The sequence below is a fragment of the Podarcis cretensis genome (assembly GCF_951804945.1).
Source record: "Podarcis cretensis genome assembly, chromosome: Z".
In the NCBI taxonomy this organism is placed as follows: Eukaryota; Metazoa; Chordata; class Lepidosauria; order Squamata; family Lacertidae; genus Podarcis; species Podarcis cretensis.
The window spans coordinates 12983120-13006995 of NC_137184.1; the positions used below are offsets into that span (position 1 = coordinate 12983120).

At 47.0% G+C, this 23876-nt stretch overlaps 2 protein-coding genes across 12 annotated transcripts in view; one reads left to right on the forward strand and one right to left on the reverse strand.

The window, feature by feature from the left end:
- The window catches only part of SLC31A1 (solute carrier family 31 member 1), a 72642-nt gene that overhangs the window by 16257 nt on the left and 32509 nt on the right, over nucleotides 1-23876 (forward strand). The gene's annotated exons all lie outside the window — the stretch shown is intronic.
- Nucleotides 1-23876, reverse strand: part of LOC307208138 (FK506-binding protein 15-like) — a 37737-nt gene that overhangs the window by 8079 nt on the left and 5782 nt on the right. For 4 of the 10 annotated variants that reach the window (XM_079962545.1, XM_079962544.1, XM_079962550.1 and 1 more), the window contains exons 2-20: nucleotides 19911-20020; nucleotides 19407-19545; nucleotides 18584-18653; nucleotides 17208-17282; nucleotides 16083-16181; nucleotides 15641-15790; nucleotides 14744-14812; nucleotides 13855-13998; nucleotides 13563-13705; nucleotides 12940-12988; nucleotides 8037-8156; nucleotides 7391-7472; nucleotides 6687-6772; nucleotides 5794-5884; nucleotides 4597-4724; nucleotides 3508-3615; nucleotides 1860-1954; nucleotides 1369-1471; nucleotides 133-165 (exon numbers count right to left, since the gene is read on the reverse strand). In XM_079962545.1, coding sequence (XP_079818671.1) covers nucleotides 133-165; nucleotides 1369-1471; nucleotides 1860-1954; nucleotides 3508-3615; nucleotides 4597-4724; nucleotides 5794-5884; nucleotides 6687-6772; nucleotides 7391-7472; nucleotides 8037-8156; nucleotides 12940-12988; nucleotides 13563-13705; nucleotides 13855-13998; nucleotides 14744-14812; nucleotides 15641-15790; nucleotides 16083-16181; nucleotides 17208-17282; nucleotides 18584-18653; nucleotides 19407-19545; nucleotides 19911-20020 — 1894 coding nt within the window. The remainder of the gene's footprint in view (nucleotides 1-132; nucleotides 166-1368; nucleotides 1472-1859; nucleotides 1955-3507; nucleotides 3616-4596; nucleotides 4725-5793; nucleotides 5885-6686; nucleotides 6773-7390; nucleotides 7473-8036; nucleotides 8157-12939; nucleotides 12989-13562; nucleotides 13706-13854; nucleotides 13999-14743; nucleotides 14813-15640; nucleotides 15791-16082; nucleotides 16182-17207; nucleotides 17283-18583; nucleotides 18654-19406; nucleotides 19546-19910; nucleotides 20021-23876) is intronic. The other 6 variants (XM_079962551.1, XM_079962549.1, XM_079962547.1 and 3 more) reach the window with 5 other exon arrangements.

Below are 23876 nucleotides of genomic sequence, written 5' to 3' on the forward strand. Positions count from 1 at the left end.
GCTTCGCAACGAGAGACACCTGCAGAAGGCGTGGGGTTTTCGCCTCCTAAAAGTATGAAATGGTGACCTGGAAAGTATGAAGGGAGTAAGGAAGTGCTCAGGTAATCAGGACACCCAAGGACAATGCCTCACCTGGTCCCACCCCTGATCCAGTGGCGGCATGTGCTAGAGAGAAAAGCGGCAACAAGGAGAGGAGAGTTAACACCACCAGAAGCAAGAACAGCAAGAGGGGAGAAAGTTTTATCAACAGAGGCAATGGCATTCTGGGTTAAGCGCACTCTGCTTATTCTGTGGTCCAAGGACTGATTATATCACTCAAAGTCCCAGCGGCCTGACGGTAAGATGCATGGAAGATCCCTTAATGGCAGGGTTTGCACGCTGATGCCCAAGCAAGAGCAGGCCACAGCAAACCTGGACCTGCGTGCTCTCCCCTTACATCTTCTCCTCTCATGCGCCCAGGAACCCTGACACTTATGCCTAGCCATGGTTTGCTGTGTTGCCTGGGACAACGAGCTGCAGCTAACATCAACTATGGTTAATATCAAACACACCAACTTCAAATGTTTGATTCAATAAGGTAACTTCAGAAACTAATTCTACTTAACATTAATGGCTGTTCTCAGTCCAGACAACAGAGGAAGCACCAGTTACCTAGAAGTGGAAACTCTCACACCCTTCTTCTTGGCTGCATAGGAGGAGGTGAGGGCGATGTTCACTGTGCTTGCTCACGTCATGCCAACCCACAGTTTACCATGGCATGTGAATGCAGCCAATGAGATCTTACTGTAGACCAATGTGGTGCATTTTTTTCCTTAACCACTCTGTTCGATGTTAAAGGGATATTCTGTTGTTCTCTCATATTCAATCTGAGGTGCTTTTCAAAGGATTACCTGAAGCTTATGAATCTTTTACCTGTACATGCATGTATACCTAGACAGTCGTTTCTTCTACAGTGGTACCTTGGGTTAAGTACTTAATTTGTTCATGAGGTCTGCTCTTAACCTAAAACTGTTCTTAACCTGAAGAATCACTTTAGCTAATGGGGCCTCCTGCTGCTGCCGCTGCGCCGCTACTGCACGATTTGTGTTCTCATCCTGTGTTCTTAACCCGAGGTAATATTTCTGGGTTAGCGGAGTCTGTAACCTGAAGTGCGTGTAACTTGAAGTGTATTTAACCCAAGGTAGCACTGTATTTTGTTATTGCTGCTGCTCAGAAACGTAACTTCTTTCTGGCCTGCAGGCAAAGGGGAATAGTGACCTGCACTAGCGATTGTGAACTCAAGGACCGGATCCTGGGATAGCACTTGCCCTCCCCACAGCCTCAGTCACTTGGCCTTCCTGTTGTGGCTGTCACACTGCCAGGGCTTACCTTCTCCTGTTCAGCATGTAGGACCCTTGCCTGGGTGTGCTTCATGGTCCTCTGCAATGAGCTGTTGCTCTGCTCAGATAACAGGTTGCTTTGCTCCACATAGCTGGGGGAAGAATTGTTTTTTACACATGTGAATGTTTGCATGATTTGATACTTTCCACCCTCTCATGTAAAAAAAATAAAAAATCAAGGCAGTATCATATGTAGAGCTCACTTTTCAAAAGCCATCCTAGGAGAGCTTCTATCCTTTATATCAGATTGGAACCCTGGTCTCCCAGATCTTACTCTGACCGACCCTCTTAACTGCTACCCCACACTGGCTATATTCCTGTATTCCTCTATTTGTCCATCCAGACCAGTAGTGTCCACTTTGACTGGCAGCAGCCTTGGGGTGCCTGGGGACTGAGCCAGGCCACCTGAGCTTTAGGCTTCAGCCACAAATACCAGCTGTTTCTCATAGAGCATTCAAAGTGAGCAAGGCTCTCCCTCACCGTTGGTTGCGGTCAATCAGTTCACCAATCTTCTTGTTCTGCTCCTCAATGCGGCTGCTCTTTTCAACGATCTCCTGTTTCAACCTCTCATTTTCCTGTGGCACAAAGAGCAAAACGGAATGTGTCAGAGTCAGTCCTGGCCTCTACAACTCTCACAATCTCCAGCCACAATCTCTTCCCCAACCTCTCTCGGGGACTCAGATTTGAGGAGAGAAATCGTTGTGGTTTTCCGCCATGGTCATGGACAGAACATGGGCAGTTTGGAGCTGCTCCCTTTTTGCAAGCCTCCTAGGTAAACTTTATTTAGTAAGCAAATTGCGAGACAGCTGTACAGCATGAAGCCATGGAAGCAAGATACATGGTAAAAGCAAACAACAACACAGAAATCCAAGCTCTGAGAATGAATAAAATCAGTTTCACAAACTCTGATACAATAAGCCTTAAAAAACAACACCATTTCAGCAGGTATAAAACTTGATCTTCATAAGTGACATCTCAGGATGGAAAGCCCTCCAAAGCAAGCATGCTTTCAAGAGGCATCTGAACAGCGTCACACTAGGCCCTGGTCTGATTTGGGCTGGAAACTCATTCTGGATGTCTGGAGCTGCAATACTAAAAGCCCAATAGCTAGTGCAGCCTTAGAGGAACTGGAACAGAGGAAGCTCTCTTAGCTCAAGCCAGATAGTTCACAGATCATAGATTTGTATGGTTGGAAGGGACCAGGAGGATCATCTAGTCCAACCCGCTGCAATGCACGACCCGGAGATTAAACCCTCCTTTCAGGCAGTGCATTGTTAAACTAGCGGCTACTTCAATCTCTGCAGAGGAGTGCGCGAATACAGTTCTCAAAAGAGGGACGGTTCCTGCCAAAGGTCTAGTCGCAGGGTGTTTCGCGGGGCAGGACCTATAACATGGCTTGGCCACTAGTAAAGGCCAACCGAATCTTGGTAACGGCATCCCTTTTTCTTCTGGGAGAAGCGGGGCACAACTAGGCTAAAATCAAGGATTTCTCCATGTAGATATCTCACCTCTAAACGTGAGATATTGAAGAATGCTTTTATCCAAAGAGAGCCTGGAAACGCCCGTTCCAAACTAATGGAATGTGTAACTCTTCCTATTCCTATCTCTGATATCACCGCAGCACCTGTCCTCGCGCATGCGTACAGTCCTCATTGTATAAGTGTTGCGTGTATCTAGCTCAGTGCAGCCTACAACAGGGGCAAAGAACCTCTGCCAGTCCAAAGGCTGCCTTGCCTCTGGATCAACTGTCCAGGTGTGGGACAAAAGTGGGTGGAACAGCAGATGTGGCTATAATACAGGAGACAAGAAGTCTCTACACCGATTGCTCCACATCCAGGCTAGCAACAAAGACACTTCCAGCTGGCCAAAAGAACTCAAGGAAGGTGCAGAGCAGGAACAGGGAAGGACAGGGCAGCATTTGTGCCCAAGGCTCCCCACTGACTGGCAGCGTCTCCTCCAGGGTTTCAGGCACGGGGTCTCTCTCAGCCCTGCCAGGAGACACCATTGGGGACTGTACCCAGGACCTGTTGCCTGCGAATCACATGCTCTGCCACTTAGCTGTGACCCTTCACCTGAAGGTAAAAGCAAGGTAAAAGTCTTCATGCTCTCAAGTAGACAGGCTCTTTACCTGCAGGATACGCTGGATGTTACTCATGATCATAGAGGTTTCCATGGAAACAGAAGAGATGCCTGGCAGCAAACCGGGGCCAGAGTTTTGCTTCCGCAGTTCCTCCAGCTGCAAGGGGTGTGGGGAGAGAAAGGAAAAACAAAAAGGAGGTGCAGCTTGAAGCATCAGCACATGGGAGAGAAGAAGCCAGATCAGGCCTGGGCCCTTTGAGCTGCTCACTTGTTTGCCAAGGAGAGAAACTGCTGGGAGCACAGGAATCTGGCTCAGTATCAGACCACTGGGTCCATCTAGCTCAGTGCTGTCAACACTGGCGGGCAGCATCTCCCTGGGTTTACAGTCCTACCTGGAAACATCAGGGAGCTAACATGGAACCTTCTGCATGCAAAGAGGTGCTCCACCACCTAGCTGAAGCAACTTCCCTAGTCCCAAACCTCCCCCCCCCCTCAGAGATTAAAAAGACAATTCACAAGCCTACTATAAAAGCAGCTAGATACAGTTCTCCAACACTATAAAACAGAAGCAAAACCTGAAGGTAGATTGATTTATTATTTCAGAAAATGCATATACTGCCTGATATATGTATTATACAATGAACATAAAACACCAAAATTGTTTAAAAGCCTTAAAACAGTTGAACAACAATCAATATCAGGCAGGCACCTTCACTGTACAGACAACTCCCCATCTGTGGGCGCACCAGTTTTGGCCCTCGGGGGTGCGGGGGAGGCTGACATGCATAGTGCCTCAGAACGCAAACCCCATGTAAATGGGGAACTGCCTTTCCCTTTTTGGCACATGCTTCTTTAGATCTCTAGAATGCTGATAGGTTTCTAGTTTATCGCTGGTTTTAATTTTTTAAATATTTAAATTGTTTTTACTAATAATTCTATTGTTTTATTCTTTTTGTAAAGTGCTTTGAGTTTTTTAATGAAATAAAATAATCAACAATACAAAACCAACACCTCAGGGGACGGAGCTTTTCAGCCCACTGGAAAAGCCTGTTGCAAGAAAAACACCTTCCTATTGTTTCTGGAAAGTCCTAGCAAGGCAGTTCTTAAGCAGCTTCCTATCCTGAAAGTTCTGTATTACCTTGACTGACAGCTGGTCCATCTTGTCAGCCACCTTCCCAACGGCCAGGCGGATCTCTGTGTTCTGCTGCCGGGTCTCTGTCAGCAGGAATGAACCAAGGTCTCCAGCTGCTGTGACAGGAAAGAAAACTTTGCAAGGTTGTGTTTGTTATTGTTGTTTCAAAACGAGACTGCCAGCAGAAGCAAATGCAGTGGTACCTTGGGTTCAGGTTACAGACTCCGCTAACCCAGAAATAGTACCTCGGGTTAAGAACTTTGCTTCAGGAAGAGAAGAGAAATTGCGCAGCAGCAGCGTGGCAGCAGCGGGAGGCCCCATTAGCTAAAGTGATGTTTCAGGTTAAGAACATTTTCAGGTTAAGAACGGACCTCCAGAACGAATTAAGTACTTAACCCGAGGTACCACTGTAGATGTGGACAGGGTGGGAAGAGAGGGGTCACACCAATAAGAAAGGGCAGGGAGAAAAGAACACAGTTGTCCTTGAGCATCTTAACAAGCAGCCGTGAATCTTCTAGGGTGGGGGACTTTAAGGCAACTTAGCTGCCTAATTCCCAGCTTTTAAACGGCTGGAATAAGGCAAAAGGAAATGCTTCTTCACACCGTGCAGACTTCGGGAGGCAGTGATGGCCAGCAACTTGGATGGCTTTAAAAGAGGATTGGACAAATTCACGGAGGAGGAGAAGGCTATTGATGGCAACCAGCCATGATGTCCATGTTCCGACTTCACAATTGGGGGCAATAAATGTTTCTGAATACCAGCTGCTGAAAAGCACAGGAAGGGAAAGGTGCTAAGATCCTGCTTGTGGGTTTCCTGCAGGCATCTGGCTGGCCACTGTAAGAAGAAAATGCTGGACTACATGGGTCACTGGCCTGATCCAGTAGGCTGTGATGCTCTGAACGGGGGAATTTCTAACTTTCACTGAGTTAATGCTCAACAGGTAGGATTTCATTTCCTGAGCTATAGAGGTAGATGCTCAACATTCACTATCCGTACTAGTTTGGGAAATATGGGTGTCTTAATTAATACTGGTGTGTCACCATTTTTTCTCTTATTATTTTCTGTTTGCTTTCTTCATATACGGCAAGCCTGCTACCAGACTTTTGGGTTGTCAACAATGTTAATAAAGGGGTTTGCTTTTTTAAAAAAGTTAATGTTTGAAAGCAGCTCCCAAAGCTACATAGTGCACAGTTTGAACATACCTTGGAAAGGAGCTGGGCACAACCCAACAGGCTGGAGCTGGGAAACTGCGGCACTCACTTGTGGGTAAGCATATGGCATCCCTGCATAAGGCTGAGAACACAGGTGGGGGAGGGAAAGGAGAGTCAGGTGACTTGTCACACTGACCAAACAGAAGGCAAAAAGGTCCCACATTAAAACAGCAGGATTGCTTAAGCCTGCTCTCAAGGGCTAGATGACCCAAAGGCCAAGGACTGCAAGGGATCTTCTCCTGCAAAAGGCAACGATGGACAACCATTTGGACAGCTTTAAAAGAGGATTGGGCAGATCCATGGGGGAGGCGCCTATTGATGGCTACTGGCCTCGACAGCTAATGGCTGGAAGGAGGAATGCTTCTGAATGCCAGTTGCTGGAAACTGGGGGAGGGGAAAGAGCTCTTGCACGCAGGCACTGTTTGTGCACTTTGCACTGGGGCATCCAGGTAGCCACTGAGAACAGGTGCCCCCATGTGAACAGGATGCTGGGCGAGATAGGCCGTTGGCCTCATCCAGCAGAGGTTCTTCTTACATTCTTCTAAAGATCACCCAATATATAGAAGATCCCTGCTGGATTTGGTGGAAACTACCTCTGCTGAGGTAACAAACTGCTTCCCTCCAACCCAAGGCTATGAATGCTGCTAGCTCTTAATCTAGCGCTTTTGGGATTTGCACCGAAGGGCTATTACCTTCATGGTTATGCTTCACCCTCCCTATTTTGCAAATGAAGACCTGACACTGACAGAAAAGGATGAAGAAACTTAGTCAAGCCTGCTAGTCACATGCCCCTGTCTTGAGCAAACCAGGGAACAGAGCATGATGTTGTGGCTCACCTGGCAACCTATGAAAGAACCTTTCCCTGCCTACAAAGGACTCCTTACCTGACAGTTTTGAGGGGTTCTTGGAAGGGGTGGCTGTGGCTGGGGGGCAGCAGGTACCTGGAGCCCCGAGACAGCTGGATGAGGAGCTAGGAAGAAAGCAGAGGCATCAGCATTGCCAATCTCAATACAAGCAGCCCATCATCGTCGTCATCATCATCATCATCATCAACATGTTTGTCTCTATTTCCACCCAAAGGAACCCAGAGGAGTCAGCACACAAACAGATCAATTCAAGCATCTAAACACAATGCCAGTGACAGATGCAGACTCTGCTCAAGCTGATCAGCAGCAAATGAAGGACACTGCTCCCCCCATCCCCACACATCCAGATTTCCTCCGCTTTCCATGCACAATCATCATGCTGGCTTCTGGGTTGTGTCCAACTAAATTCTACTGAGTAGAGCCACTGCACTCAATAAGAACCCTGCCAGATCAGGCCAGTTGCCCATCTAGTCTGGCACCCTCTTCTCACAGTGACCAACCAGGTGCCTCCATGGGAAGCCTGCAAACAGCCCTCTCCCCTCCTGCAGTTTCCAGCCACTGGCATTCAGAAACATTCTTTCCTCCAGCCGTGGAGGGAGGGCGCAGCCACAGTGCCGGTGGCCATTGACAGCCCTTTCCTCCATGAACTTGCCTAACCCTCTTTTGAAGCCACCCTAGTTGGTGACCATCACCAAGGCACAACAAAGGAACACACTTTTTACCTTGCGTTGCCCACTGAGGAGGCGCCATTGGATGGTAGTCGTTCGGACAGAAGGTTGAAAATTCTTGAATGGAATGTGGCTCCTGAAGAAGACAATGCACAATTAACCCTCCTGGGAAGTGGAAAGGGACCCTAGAGGCTTCAAATCCCACATTAACGAGAGAGAGGCATGCCAGAACATATGTAGCTATGGGGTTTTTTTAATACGTTGTAAGCTGCTTTGAGCATTGTTTTAACTTGGGAAAAGCGACATACAAATAAAATGATTGATGATCCTTTCAAGGCTTTCCCTCAAATTAAGATTCAGACCCAAAACCAGTTTGGGGTGACTACTAGATCTAGGGAGGGCATGACTCTCAGTTTCATGCAAAAGGCCCCAGGTTTGATACCCGGTAGGCAGGGAATGCCCCCTGTCTGAAACCCTGGAGAACCAGGTAGGTTTGTAATTAAGTAAAAAAAAGGGCCCTCCCCCCCTTCACTGCCAGTCAGTGTAGACAGTAGGGAGCTAGGTGAATGAGCAGTCACACTTGGTATAAGGCAGCTTGCTATGTTCGTCAACCATCATCTTGCCAACCTACCTGAATTTCAGCAACAGCCAACACATACAAACCCCACTGAAAAAAACCTGAGAATTGAAGCTAACACACCTCTACCTCCTTGTCAGCTGAGTCTTGCTGGGGTGCAAATGTGCTGGAAGGGACAGGTAGCATAGGCTGACCCATCTTCGCCATACGGGAAATGAGTTTCACTTTTGTTACATCAGGATTCTGTCCGGGGAAGTGGGGGGGTGAGAAGAGAAGGGAAGAGAAATTGGTGTTATAATTGGCCATCCAGGCTTTTCAGAAAGGTAGTTATTGTTTCCCCTTCATGGATCACTGCCTTGCCGTGGCGAAGGGGCTTGAAGAACTCAGAGAAGCTATGAACTATGCCGAGCAGGGCACCCAAGATGAACAGGTCATAGTGGAGAGTTTTGATCAAACGTGATCCACCTGGAGGAGGAACCGGCAAGCCACTCCAGTATCCCTGCCAAGAAAACTCCATGGACAAAGACAACAGGCATATAAAAGTTATGACGCTGGAAGATGAGCCCCTCAGGTCGGAAGGCGTCCAACATGCTACTGGGGAAGAGCGGAGGGCAAGTACAAGTAGATCCAGAGCTGATGAAGCGGCTGGGCCAAAGCCGAAAGGACGCTCAGTTGCGGATATGCCAGGAAGCGAAAGGAAAGTCCAATGCTGTAAAGAAAAATATTGCATAGGAACCTGGAATGTAAGAACCATGAACATGGGTAAGTTGGAGGTGGTCAAAAATGAGATGGCAAGAATAAATATTGACATCCTGGGCATCAGTGAACTAAAATGGACGGGAATGGGTGAATTCAGTTCGGATGACCATCATATCTACTACTGTGGGCAAGAAACCCGTAAAAGAAATGGAGTGGCCCTCATAGTCAATAAAAGAGTGGCAAAAGCTGTACTGGGATGCAATCTCAAAAATGATAGAATGATCTCGATACGAATCCAAGGCAGACCTTTTAACATCACAGTAATCCAAGTTTATGCACCAACTACTGGTGCTGAAGAAACTGAAATTGACCAATTCTATGAAGACTTACAACACCTTATAGAAGTGACACCAAAGAAGGATGTTCTTCTCATTATAGGGGATTGGAATGCTAAAGTAGGGAGTCAAGAGATAAAAGGAACAACTGGCAAGTTTGGCCTTGGAGATCAAAACAAAGCAGGGCAAAGGCTAATAGAGTTCTGTCAAGAGAACAAGCTGGTCATCACAAACACGCTTTTCCAACAACACAAGACATCACCAGATGGGCAGCATCGAAATCAGATTGATTATATTCTCTGCAGCCAAAGATGGAGAAGCTCTATACAGTCAGCAAAAACAAGACCTGGAGCTGACTGTGGCTCAGATCATCAGCTTCTTATAGCAAAATTCAAGCTTAAACTGAAGAAAGTAGGAAAAACCACTGGGCCGATAAGATACAATCTAAGTCAAATCCCTTATGAATACACAGTGGAAGTGAGGAACAGGTTTAAGGATTTAGATTTGGTGGACAGACTGCCTGAAGAACTATGGATGGAGGCTCGTAACATTATACAGGAGGCAGCAACGAAAACCATCCCAATGAAAAGGAAATGCAAGAAAGCAAAGTGGCTGTCCAATGAGGCCTTACAAATAGCGGGGGAGAGAAGGCAAGCAAAATGCAAGGGAGATCGTGAAACATACAGGAAATTGAATGCAGATTTCCAAAGAATAGCAAGGAGAGACAAGAAGACCTTCTTAAACAAGCAATGCAAAGAAATAGAGGAAAGCAATAGAATGGGAAGAACCAGAGATCTGTTCAAGAAAATTGGAGATATGAAAGGAACATTTCGTACAAAGATTTCCATAATAAAGGACAAAAGTGGAAAGGACCTAACAGAAGCAGAAGACATCAAGAAGAGGTGGCAAGAATACACAGAGGAATTATACCAGAAAGAAACGGATGTCTCATATACCCCAGGTAGTGTGGTTGCTGACCTTGAGCCAGACATCCTGGAGAGTGAAGTCAAATGGGCCTTAGAAAGCACTGCAAATAACAAGGCCAGTGGAAGTGATGGTATTCCAGCTGAACTATTTAAAATTTTAAAAGATGATGCTGTTAAGGTGCTACACTCAATATGCCAGCAAGTTTGGAAAACTCAGCAGTGGCCAGAAGATTGGAGAAGATCAGTCTACATCCCAATCCCAAAGAAGGGCAGTGCCAAAGAATGCTCCAACTATCGCACAATTGCACTAATTTCTCACGCTAGCAAGGTTATGCTTAAAATTCTACAAGGAAGGCTCAAGCAGTATGTGGACCGAGAACTCCCAGAAGTGCAAGCTGGATTTAGAAGAGGCAGAGGAACCAGAGACCAAATTGCAAACATGCGCTGGATTATGGAGAAAGCTAGAGAGTTCCAGAAAGACATTTACTTCTGCTTCATTGACTATGCAAAAGCCTTTGACTGTGTCGACCATGGCAAACTATGGCAAGTTCTTAAAGAAATGGGAGTGCCTGATCACCTCATCTGTCTCCTGAGAAATCTCTATGTGGGACAAGAAGCTACAGTTAAAACTGGATATGGAACAACTGACTGGTTCAAAATTGGGAAAGGAGTACGACAAGGCTGCATTTTGTCTCCCTGCTTATTTAACTTATATGCAGAATTCATCATGCGAAAGGCTGGGCTGGATGAATCCCTAGCCGGAATTAAGATTGCCGGAAGAAATATCAACAACCTCAGATATGCAGATGACACAACCTTGATGGCAGAAAGTGAGGAGGAATTAAAGAACCTTTTATTGAGGGTGAAAGAGGAGAGTGCAAAATATGGTCTGAAGCTCAACATCAAAAAAACGAAGATCATGGCTACTGGTCCCATCACCTCCTGGCAAATAGAAGGGGAAGAAATGGAGGCAGTGAGAGATTTTACTTTCTTGGGCTCCATGATCACTGCAGATGGTGACAGCAGCCACGAAATTAAAAGACGCCTGCTTCTTGGGAGAAGGGCAATGACAGGCCTAGATAGCATCTTGAGAAGTAGAGACATCACCTTGCCAACAAAGGTCAGTATAGTTAAAGCTATGGTTTTCCCAGTAGTGATGTATGGAAGTGAGAGCTGGACCATAAAGAAGGCTGATCGCCGAAGAATTGATGCTTTTGAATTATGGTGCTGGAGGAGACTCTTGAGAGTCCCATGGACTGCAAGAAGATCAAACCTCTCCATTCTGAAGGAAATCAGCCCTGAGTGCTCACTGGAAGGACAGATTGTGAAGCTGAGGCTCCAGTACTTTGGCCACCTCATGAGAAGAGAAGACTCCCTGGAGAAGACCCTGATGTTGGGAAAGATGGAGGGCACAAGGAGAAGGGGGCGACAGAGGACGAGATGGTTGGATAGTGTTTTCGAGGTTACCAGCAGGAGTCTGACCAAGCTGCGGGGGGCAGTGGAGGACAGGAGTGCCTGGCGTTCTCTGGTCCATGGGGTCACGAAGAGTCGGACACGACTAAACGACTAAACAACAACAACAAAGTTATTGTTTGTCAGAATATGACATCAGGCTATAAAACAGGGAGGGTGATTGAGGGGACCTTCCATCTAGATGTTGTCGGCTACAACTCCCCAAGCCAAAGTGACCTTATTGCCCACCTAAGGAAAATAAAAGTGGTTTACAAGCTCATACAACAGCTTATATTGCATTTAGATTTCCAATCTTCCTGCATTAGATATCATCATGGTTTCTTAAAAAAAGAGAGAGATTGCTCTTCCCATATCATGGGATGCATCCAGTAAAACAACCTCTCATACCCTTTCAAAGCCTAACAGTGGGATTTCAAAATGGTGGTGAGGGCTGTCACAACCCCTGGGCAGGATTAAGCCAAGGGGACCAGATCCCCTAAGAGAAAGCAGCTGGTTTGTCCTTCTCTCCCCCCCCCCCCCCCGTGGCTTCCTTTGTGTGCCTAACAATGCATGTCAGATGCTCAGTACTTAGGCCTTAGTTAAGGGCATATCAATCAGTTGAAAATGACGGCAGAACTGAGATAAATTCAACAGAGTAAATAATTTTTGATGCGTGTAAAAGTGCAAAACTTATTTGAATGGTATACTAAAATATGCCAGAATGTATAATATATAAAAAGAACCATGAAAGGAAAAGAAGCTAAATGACTGGATATTTTACAGTTTGTAAAATGTTTATTTTGAAATGTAAAATAGAAAACTTTATAAAATTTATTATAGGAAAAGGCACAGCAACCTTCACCAACCTGGGGCCCTATAGGTGTAATGGACTACAACTCCCATCAGCCCCCAGCCAGCATGCCCTCTGATAGGAAACGGGAATGAAATACACAGATAATCAACTAAGATGTTGTAAACATGAACACCCATATGGGGGGGGGGGGCTTACATTTATAGAACCTTCCAATGTGGGGGGGGGGGGGATCCTCATGAACGCACCATTTCCTTGCTACATTTTCACTCTAAAACTATTAATGAAAGAACCTTAAAACTGCATTATTATTATTATTATTATTATTATTATTATTATTGAAAACCCATTTAGAAACCCATCTCAGAAGTCTATGCAAACACAATATCAAATGTTAATTACTTGTAGTCACAGATTATATGCTTTTCCTGTGACACGCTGTATTTTTCCGTGTATAAGACTAGGTTTTTTCTCTTAAAACTAATGTCAAAAATTAGGGGGGATCTTATACACAGATACATCTTCCCCCATTGTCTTAAATCTAAGTCCATAAAAATAGGGGGCGTCTTATACATGGGAGCGTCTTATAGACGGAAAAATACTGTATCTTTATTACGTGGGAGCTTTTATTTTAAAAAATATATCACAGGATCAACAGGGAAATGTAACCTGAGTTTCTCAAAAAATGCTCACCAATAAGGATCCGAGCTCTGTGAGAGGACCAAGTTACTTCTCATTGCTTTGGTCACATTCAACAGGAACTATACAATCAATAGGCAGATTTGGCTCCAATGAGGACTTACCGCTAGTTGTTCGCTAATAGAGCTTGATTTGGCACGCACAGCTGGCTCCCTGCAGTATGGAAGGAAGGGACTTAACAAACCTGAGCACAGTAGAAAGAGTCTGTTAAGGGGTAGGATACTCAACTGGCCTTTGGGACTCTGCCTCGGCCAAGGCCCTCACCAACCCCCCCTCATGACCTCCCCAAGAGAGCTTTAGCCTGGCTGGAATGTGTCCTTGAACTGTGACAGTGCACCTTGCTTCCCTGGACAGGGAGAGGTGTGTGCAGAAAGAAGCCCCACATGGTGTATTTTCTGGCTGCACAGAAGGCAGGAGCAGCATCTGTTGCTCTGTCCACTGGAGCCCCAGCCCAGCCCTGTGGCCCCTGCCAGGTTGCCTATGAGACAAGGTGGCCTCAGGATTCTTTGGAAGAAGCCACGGCTGTTGAAAGTGGCATGGCGCTATGTGGAACGTATGATTTTCTATGATTTATTGAATTTGCATACCGGACTTCATCCGTAGATCTCAAGGTGGTACAGTGCAGATGGGGTCTGAGTTATGCAGCTGAGGTTATGCAGAGTTAGGATGTGACACCTGGGAGAATGGAAGGCTTAAAAGCTAAGGGCACCCTCAATTTATTTCTCACCCTGGCTTTGGAGCGGGAGGAGGAGGAGTCAGCCAGGCTGGGTCTGTAGCGGGACTTTCTGATTGTGGCGCTGGTGAAGGTGTGAGGGAGTCCCTGGGCCCCAGGCTGTGTCCGGCGGAGTCAGCGCCCTTTGCAAACCTCACCTAAGGGAGCAAAAAAGAGGCATCATGGAGTCTGGTCAAGGCAACCACTGCCTCCATTTGTAGAACCTTATCCAGGCAGTAGACTGACCACCCAACAACCTTCTGAGGTTCTCTTGGTTGCTAACACGTTGGGAGGAAGACACACTCACCCGTTTGACTTCCACCTCAAAGGCCAGGGTTGAGTCCGGAGGAATGCGTTCAGCTTCTCCCGAAGACCCGTAAGCCAATGCTGGCGGGATGAGGAGGAACCGCCTGCCTCCTCTCTTCATGCCAATCATCCCATCTTCCCAGCCCTTCAAGTTCCAGAAATGGAGAACCAAGCAGAAAACAAGTTTGGGTGACTGCCTTAGCTAAGTGCCAGAACCACACAGCCTTCGCCAACCTGACGTCGTCCAGATACCTTGGACTCCAACTCCAATCAGCAGGCACTGGCTGGGACTGATGGGAGTTGGAGTCCACAGCATCTGTGTGTGTGTTTGTCAGGCTGGTAAAGGCTGGTCGAGAGCAGGGCACAGGAATACTGACAGTTCTCTTGCACTCTTGAGGACAGTACTGTAGTTTAAAGCAGGGATGAAAACCATTCCCTCCGGGGCAAGCTTCTTGGTGGGGAGGAGCATGCCAGGAGTGGGCGGGGCTAGAGGGGAAAGTGGGAGGGCAATGAATGTAATTTTTACCTTTGTACAATAGGCTACTTTAGACACCCACTCACACTCCCCCCTCTGTCTCTGGGCCTGAAGGTCCCCACCCCTCCTGTAAGGAAAGGGCAAGCCTGACTGACCAGTAGGGCAGGATCAGAAATTCTGCAGGGATCGAGGGACCCTGTCTGGGCCTCCCACTCCAGCAGATCCTGGCAAGCGTAGACAAGCTGGGACAGCTACCTGCCTGCGGTTCTTGAGAAAGCCATTTGATCAGGGTTTGAGCTCAAAAAACATCACTGCTATTCAGCCTTCCACACAGCCCGGGCTGCTGAACTCTGCTTAGATGTGGAACTGGAGGCAAGAATCCTTGCACTGCAGTGGGAAGGTAGCGCCATCTTACCTTGATGACTTTGCCAGAGCCTAGCTTCAGCCGGAGCAACTTCTCTTTATTTACATTCGAGTCAAAAACCTGTTCCAAAAGTGGAAGGTCAATGGGGTGAAATTACTTTTAATGCGGAAGGTAATAGGTTCACGTTCTGCTACTCCAGTTGCTGAGCCAACAGCAATGAGTATTGAAGGACGGGGCACAGCTCAGGGACACAGCACCTGTTTTGCAGGCAGGCGGTTCCAGGTTCAAAACTGGCGTCTCCAAGTAAGGTCAGGGAAAGGCTTTTGCTTGAAAGCCTGGAGAGCTACTGCCAATCAATGTGGGCGATGCCAACCTAGACCAGTGGCCTGATGCAGTGCAAAGCAGCTTTCTATGTTGAATCCCCTACCTAGCAGTGCCTCCCATGTTGCAGATTGGGTAAAATGAGGCCGAGAAATAGGATCTGGTCCTTGGTGACAGGTGTAGCTTAGGGCCTAACAGCATGTGCTTCCCAGGAAGAAGGTCCTGGGTTCCCTCCCTGGCATCCCCAGTTGAGAAAGGGCGGCAAGGCTGGGCAAGGCCCCACCTCTGGAGAGCAACCAATGCAAGCCCCATGGAAAAGCACTGGCTAGAGCTCATTGGGGTTGGGGTCAAATGCACATTGAGCTGTGAAGCAAGCTGGGTGAGTCGCATCAAGTCCCTCTCCTGTTTCAGGAGGAATTTCCTTGCAATGTTATTGAAAGGCAAAAAGACGGGGTTGTGGGAGAAAAGGGCTGTATGCAAACTATAAACCAGGAGTGGGAAAGCTGTGGCCAAGAAGTGCTGCTAGAGACTTCAACTCCCATCATCCCCAGCGCCTGGAGGATGCCACAGAAGTGCCCCATACGCAGTATAAAAACAGTATCAGCCAACCCCTCTGCCAGGTCTCACCTGCCCAAGACTACCATTCTGGAACAGCCAGCCTGTAAAAGTGATCTCCAGGGCATCTCCAGTCTCCACACCTTGGCCGTCTCCGAGAACAAGATCCTGGCACAGCACTGAGTCAGGAGAACGGATGCTGTTATACTTGGCAATGCACAGCTGTGAAGAAGAAGAACCAAGCCCTTTGTGTTATTAGCCTGCAATGCCATCTGCACCTATGGAATCTGGCCCCAGTGCAGCACTGGCTGAAGACCCCAGGGGCCTGAAAAGGCACCAGCTGGCTACACCACCATTCCTTGCCCTCCCTGCCGGGCCCCTGGATGCTTCTTAGTGGTTGGCAGAGAAAGCGTCTGGCGACTGATGCAAGAGAGCTGAGCTCCCACGAACACTAGTTCAGTGTCTGCAGGTCAGCAACCCCCCCACCCCAAAATGCAATGCACGCCTCTGGCACCTGTTTGCTGAAGTCCACAGCTGCCATTTCTGATTCAAACATGATGGACCAATTCTGCCTCTGATCATCATAAAATGTGCAGTAGTTGTTGGGCTGCACCTGCGGAAAGAGAAAGTGGAATTCTGAGCAGCAGACAGACTCTGCTCAAAACAACTTTCTTCCTGATGGGTCTTGCTAAAGACTTTGGGTTGTGTCCCAATGTTAGCCCTACTGAGAGCAGACCCATGAAAATTGATGGACATGATGAACTTTGGTGCATTAATTTCAGTGAGTCTACTCTGAGCACACACACACAAACATCAACGTCTGTAGTGTGTCATGTTTAGAAATGGAAAAATGCTATAGGATTTCGGGGTGGAGGGCTACCCCAAGGGATGTTAGCTACAGTAGGACAGAGGGCAGAATGTCATCTACTTGTTACCTCTAGGTAAGCGTTTTAACCATAGAGGGGCCCCTTGGATCCAACACTACTCAAATCTAATGGGTTGCAACAAGCATTAGCCCTACTCAAAGCAGACCCACCGAAATTAATTGACCACAGCTGAGACCTCATATGCAATGTGCATTTCAAACAATATCATACCACCAAAGAATCCTGAGAATTGCAGTTTGCAAAGATGCTGAAATGTTGTTGGGAGACGCCCCTACTCCCCTCACCACAGGGCTACAATCCCCCCCCCCCCAGTTCTGTACGAAGAGGGACTGACCGTTGAAACATGAAGATCGCTGGGTGTGACCTTGGGCCAGTCACTGCTTCTCAGCCTCACCTCCCCCCACAGGGTGTTTGTGGGGATTAAATGAGGCAAAAAGAGAACCACACATACCACCTTGAGAAAAAGGAGGCATAGAAATGCAAAAAAATAAGCAAAAAGGCAGACCATTAGGTTTCCAGGATTTTTTTGCATCAATTATTTTTGCTGACCTTCTGGATGCACAATACCTGGCTTATGCCGAGTGATTTCTATTACTACATGAGAGATCTCAAGGCAGCCCCACAGGGTTCCTAGAAGGTCTGCTGTCCAGGAGCCAACCAGCTCCATACCTCCTTAGATTCAGCAAGATGCGTTGCATTGTGTAACCTCAGCCTATGCCGTGGTCCTTGCAGGTCTTAACACCAAAGCTTACCGTGAATACAAAGCAAGCATGGATGCTGGCGGTCGCAATCTGCTGCTGCTTGCTGATGTAAAGAAGCACTCTGTACTGGATTCCACAAGAGATAGAAGGATAGAAGAAAACAGGAGCAAAAGTGAGGAATCAAAAACTACAGGGCTGGCTGTTTTCAAAAGCACCTGGAGCTCTTCTTATATCAGGTAGCATTTCCACAGCACCCCAACAGCCAAATGACATATTAAGATATAAATACATCAGAGGTGTTCATCGTAGGAATTGCTTTGGTTGCAGGTGCCTGCCTTAGTTACATGTGGAGTGACTTCGTTACAATGGAGCAGGCGTGGGGAGCCTTTGGTGCTGAGCTTCAACACCCATTGGCTCTTGCCAGCATGGCCAGTGGAGAGGGATGATGGGAGCTGTCGTTCAGCGACATCTGGAGGACCAAAGGCTCCCTACACCTGGAGAAACCAAGGGGTGAGATCTGTCCTTTTCTGCCCAATCAGCTAAACGGGAATGACATCCCAGTGTTTTATCCTGTCCCCACCACCCTCACCTGCAACGGCACAGTAGGACAAGGCAATCATACCAGAGTCTTCCTGGAACAAACGCATATGTTTCCTGGTGTATTTTATCTGTTTATTGTAAAACACCTGTGAATCCTTTCTCAGCAAAGTGGGGCAGAACAAACCACTGAAGAGCTGGCTGACTGGGCTGAAATGGACAGAGGCTGGAAAAACTGAATCCCTTTTCCAACATAAGCTGCTGAAACCCCCTTTCTTTTCTGAGTGAGGCAGAGAACGTTTATTGATTTTTTTAAGCCACAACAAAGTTACTGTCCCACCTCCCTCTATCCACTCCGCACACAATACCCCCTAGGCCCTTCTTTTGTCAAGATGCTAGTCCACATGGTTCTAGTTAAATAAGAGCACAGGGCCTTGGACTGATTAAAACCACTAGTCTCTCTAGCTCAGGACTGCCTACTCTGACCGGCAGCAGTGTTCCCAGCCCTACCCAGAGGAGCTAGCGATTGGATTTGGGAGCTTCTGTCTGCAAAGTGGATGCTGTGTTACTGAGTGACAGCCCCTTCCCTGCTGAGAATACTTTTTGTAGAGAAGTGAGGTCAGAATAAGAAAAATGGGAACTATAAGCCTTGTGAGCTGATTGGGCAGAAAGAGACAGGAGCCAAAACAGCACCTTTGCTTTTTCCAGAGTAAGACACCATCAGGAAACCAGGATTCAGACAAAGGGAAGCATTTCCTTAGCCCAACCTACATCAACCCGGTATCCTCCAGATGTTTAGGACCGACAGCAGCTGTAGTCCCAAACATCTGGAGGACAGCAGGTTGGCAGAAAGCCAGGCTACTTCAAGACACCACACCTCCTCCTCTTACCTCCTTGGTTGCATTGCTGCCCACTACAGCTGCTCCATACTTGCCATGTTTCACATATTTCCCATTGGTACTGGAATGAGAAGAGAACACCTCTTAGCTTCCCACTATGCCAACCCCATCAGTTATATTTAGCAGCTCTTTACAAAGACTTCCCAGCTCAGACCATCTGGCCAACGGTGAGGGGCGATGTGGGGGGCGGGCAGTAGCAGCCCAGCAACATATTATCAGCCCACAAGCTCCCCATCCCAGGAGGTCTCTATCCTCATTTCAGTTCAGTGTTGGCTGGTGCCTCATTGGGGTGAATGCAGGGAGCCCAACTGTAGGTGGCATCAGAGCCAACGACAAGAAGGGCCATCTAAGTCTAGGGCTGTCCCCATCCTCCTCTTTGCTGTGTTCTACCATGGCAGCACGGAGACTGAGGGGGATGAGGAAGCTGACAGGAAGTCCTGCCCTCTGGATCGGTTTGACGTAAGAAGGCAGGCAGGTGGGAGCCAGCTGAGGGCAGAATGAGGGGGCACCTTCCTACTGGACCTGCTTTCACTGGTGTGGCATAAGGCAAGGAAATCAACAGCACATCGAGCCAGAGTCAATGATATCCACAGCCTGATTGGCTGGAAGTAAAACAACAACAGGCAGGTGGGGGCAGGCTGAGGTTGAGTTGGCAGTGCCCCATTCGCCCTAATCGACCACCCCCCACTGTTGTTCAGTTCCACCTCTTTCCAAAGAAGCCAGGCAAGATGGAGAGATGATTGCAAAAGATGTGAGCACAGGACTTGGGTAGCAAGAACACACTGCAGCTCATCCCCTCTACTGTAGTACTCACAACAAATATGCATGAACAGCTGTAGCAAAGAAGACTGAATGCACTGCTGCAGTGGGCGCAGGAGCAGCAGCAGCGGGCACAGCAGTGGGTGCAGCAGCAGCAGCTGCAGGAGGATGCTTCTGGGTAGACAGACCTGCAGCTGGAGCAGCACATGAGAAGGGTAAGTGCTCTGTTACAAACAGAGCATTGCTTGCAAACATCAGGCCAAGTTAGCTCCCTTGTCTTGGGACCAAGCCAGTTGCTCACATTAATGAAAAACAGGAAGTTGCCTTGTATGGCGTCAAACCACTGGGTCCATCTACCTCAGTGTGGTGAATGCAGAAGACTGTCACCTTTCTGGAGCCCCAGGTCAGGGGTCTCTCCCCAGCACTACTCGGGAGTTGCCACAGACCAACCCAGTTGATTCTGTGGGGCTTCAGAGCCAAAGGTTGGACTAGATGGGCCACTGGCCTGGTCCACAAGGGATCGTCTTATGTTCCTAGGCATTGTGAACAGTTTACATACCGGTAGGTGGTTGACCTTTTTTAGGCTGCTTGGGTGGCATGTACTGGAAGAGCACATTTCCAGATTCTGTTGTTGTCTGATCCTGTCCAAAGAGAGAGGCCAGCCTGGTCCTGGGCAGAGAGAAAAGTAACCATTCACTTCATTCACAGAGAGAGGCAAGCGGGTGGGAACAAGACATGTATCTGCAAGCACAAAGATGCTCATGTTTCACTGCAAGTTGGTGATTTTGTTGCAGCCTTCCCCAAAGACCAGAGGGTAATGGATTCAAAAACTAGAATCCTGTCAGTGATTAGGATGTTGGCCACCCCACTGGGTCATAATGCTTGCCGAGGGGAGCTTTGCCCAGTCTCTCTTGGGGTAACCAGCCTGGGAGAGCTGTTGTAAGAAATCAATGCACACAACTAAAAACGTAGACACATTGTGGGTCTTCTCTAAGCAGAACTTAGTTGGAGACAATCCCTTCCTTTTCCTATTAGTTTCTATAACCTCTCTTAAGAACAAAAGAAAAGCCTGCAGGATCTGGCCAAAGGCCCAGCGAGTCCAGCATTCTGTTCTTACAGTAGCCAACAGAACCCAAGCACAAGAGGCCTCTCCCCTCCTGTGGTCTCCAGCAACAGTTATTCAGAAGCCCTGCTGCCACCAACTTGGTGAGCACAGTCACGGTGACTAAACATCGCTAGCCTTCTCCTCCCTGAATTTTTCTAATCCTCTTTTAAAGTCACCCAAGTTGGTGGCCATTCCTGCCTCCTGCGGGAGAGTTCTGTAGTTTAACTGTGCATGGTGTGAGAAAGTACTTTCTTTTGCCTTTCCTGAAGGTCTTCCAACATTCAGCTTCATCGGATGTTCACAAGAGGGAGAGAAACTGTTCCCTATCCACTTTCTCCATGCCATGCCTAATTTGATAAACTTATCATATTATCTCTTACTTGCTTTTTGTCTAAACTAAAAAGTCCCTAAAACTGAAAAGACTGCTGCCAAATTAGTACACCCAGGCTTTTATAGAACCTAGTAAACAAAAGAAAAATTGTAAAGGAATCCATTATTGAAAATAGATACAAGCCCTGCCCTTGCGGTTTACCCTTCCCCACACGGGACAATTCACTGTCAGGAAGGTGGGGAGAGGGAATAAATCTTGCTGAACAGAAGTAGTTTTCCCTACAGACATTCAGAAGTATGTCATCTCAGGGTTGTTCTGGGAGCTGAAACTTACCAGTTACCCCACATCCTAGCCCACTTCCCTACACTTCTGAGAGCTAGAAACTTGCAGATTAAAACAAACGAACAAACACTAAGGCCAAGTATCTTCAAACATTAAATTTCCAGACTTAGCCCCAAATTCCATGCTATACTGAACAGCAAGCAAAAATATCCAAGGGGTGAAGTGCCCATTTTAAATGCCGGACAGCACCCCAAACAGCTGGTCCAGATGAAACAAACCCGTGGACTGCCTGCCAAAGGTACTCTGTTCGCCGTAGGTCCGACATCGCTGCCCCAGTGGGTTCTCCAGCTCCCACCCATTCAATGTTGGCTGCTGTTTTCTCGTGTCATTACCCCTCCCCTCTCTTTTCCATCCTGAAGCATCAGCAAAGTAAGGCACGGGCAGTGGGGGGTGAATTAAACAGCTAAGGTTTCCAAAGGCAATTCTGCGTTTGCACAACAGCAATCCTCTGGAATGGCTGCATGACCTTGTGAGAGATACGAAAATCTATCCCGTATCATCCCTAAGCAGTTCTTATAGGATTCCAGCTGGAGAAAAACCATGAGTGGCAACATGCATGTTAGAGGGGCTCCCAAAAGAAGCGAGCGGAACAGAGATTGTGAGCTTGGCTTCTCCTTCTGGGGAGAGTGACATTCTGGGAAGACATAGATCCAGCTCACCCCACTTACGTGCCTACTCAGTTCCACTTGGAGGCAGGGAGAGCAAACTAAAGAAGAGGAAGTAAAACAGGAATTGGAGTTGACAGGACCCTCAAAGTATTTATTTCTTTATACACCACACACCCCTTGCCATAGCAGCAAACAAGTGTGTGATATATATATAAAATACAATTAAAACTTAAATAAAAATAGAGAAACTGTTAAAAACATCTAAAAGCATAACAAAGCATCTAAAACCAATTTAAGAACAGGAATCCAATCATGTGCCTGGAGAGGCTTGTTAAAACAGAAGAGTTTTCAGCAGGCATCTAGAAGAGCAGTGATAGTGCCTGCCTAATGTCAACAGGCAGGGAGTTCCACAGTTTGGGTCCTGCCACACTAAAAGAAATGACTCCCTAGTGAGAGGTGGTACACGAATGGCCCTTGCCGAAGTGCAAGTTCCACAGGTCGAAAGGAATTAAACTGACAAGTACTGCATGGAGTACGGAAATGCCTTAAGTAATCTGGGACTTCAGCAGTGCCAAGATAGGATTTTCCTGTATCTCACAGGCTCTCTTCCCATGGCCCCTCTAAACTAAAGTAGGGGATGAGAAACTTTTTCAGACAAAGGACCTCATTCCCCTGTGGGCAACCTTTCAGGGGCCACATACTAGTTGTGGGTGGGATCAGGGGCCAAAGTGCGACTCTTACCTTCTGCACAGGTCAACTTTTTATTTTTATGTTCAATCTTTATGCATAATTTATGCTGCAACCTATATTTGGTTGCCTTATTAATACATCTGAAATTTGACTCTGCACATGAGGCTACATCCCGTCCATGCAAAAGTCAGAGATTTCCACACACCCCTCTCTCTATTTTCTCCATCTAGGGAAGCAAGAGGCACTATCACAGTTCAAGAAAACATTCCACACAAGCAAAAGCTCCTGAGGTGTGCGCAGGGCAGGGCCAGTCAGAAGAGTGAACCAGGGAGTGGGCATCACCTTGGTAAAGGCCTGAAGAACTGAATTCCAAAGGATCTCTCTGCTACCACATTTGTACATTAACTGAACTGGTGATAACTGGTTTCCATTGGGACTGGTGGGGTGGAAGGCTGGGAGCCCAACAGTAGGAGGAGGCAGAGCCAGGAAAGTCTGGTGGTGTTGTCCCCATCCTCTTCCTTCCTGGTGAATTCTACAATGGGAAAACTAGGGCCACCCCTTGGACTGGTGGGCATAGACAAGAAGGGACGCAGGTTGGAGTTGGCTAAGGGCAGACTGAAGTTGATGGGGCAGTGTCCCATATGCCCTAAAACAGCAGCCTCTGATGGCTTCCCAAGGGCTTAAAAGTTTGACGCTGTTACTCAGAATCATGACATTTTTCCTACTTGCACACCGAAAGCACTCAAAAGAGCAGTTCTTTCCCCCTTAAAAATTGGCATCAACTTTCTACCAGGCATTAATCACGTTTTCAAGCTTCTCTTCATATCATTCAAGGCTAGAAGGATAATAATTTTATAAAGGCACAACCTTAGGTGAAAACTCTCATAAATGAAAGCCAAGATTCCCAATGCAAATATATTAATTAAAAAATTGTCCAGTAGCACCTTAGAGACCTTGGTATAAGCTTTCATGTACACGCACACTTCTTCAGATACACACCTAGTTGTTCTCTAAACTGCTACTGGACATTTTTTTTAAAAAAAAATTATATATTTCTTTTAAAAAAAATAATATTTATTAAAGTTTCAACAATTACAGAAAGAAAAAATAAAGATACTGCATTAAACAAAAACAAAACAACACACCACAATATTAAAAGGGGGGGGGGGGACAAAAACAAAAACAAAAAACCAGAGAAATAAAACCCATTAAACAAAAACAAAAACGCAAAAAAGAAAATGCATCAGATCTCCTCATTACCATTCTTTCATTAGCTTATTTCCTTGACCTCCTCACACCTCCCTTTTATGTATTCTAGGTCTGTTATCTATTTCAGCAAATCCTTTCCCTCTTTTAAAATTTTTGTCCTGTAAATTGTCTTAATATAATGTAGCTTTACTTTTCCTCCTTTCACCAATTAACAGTCAGTTATTCCCAAATCCTTTATAT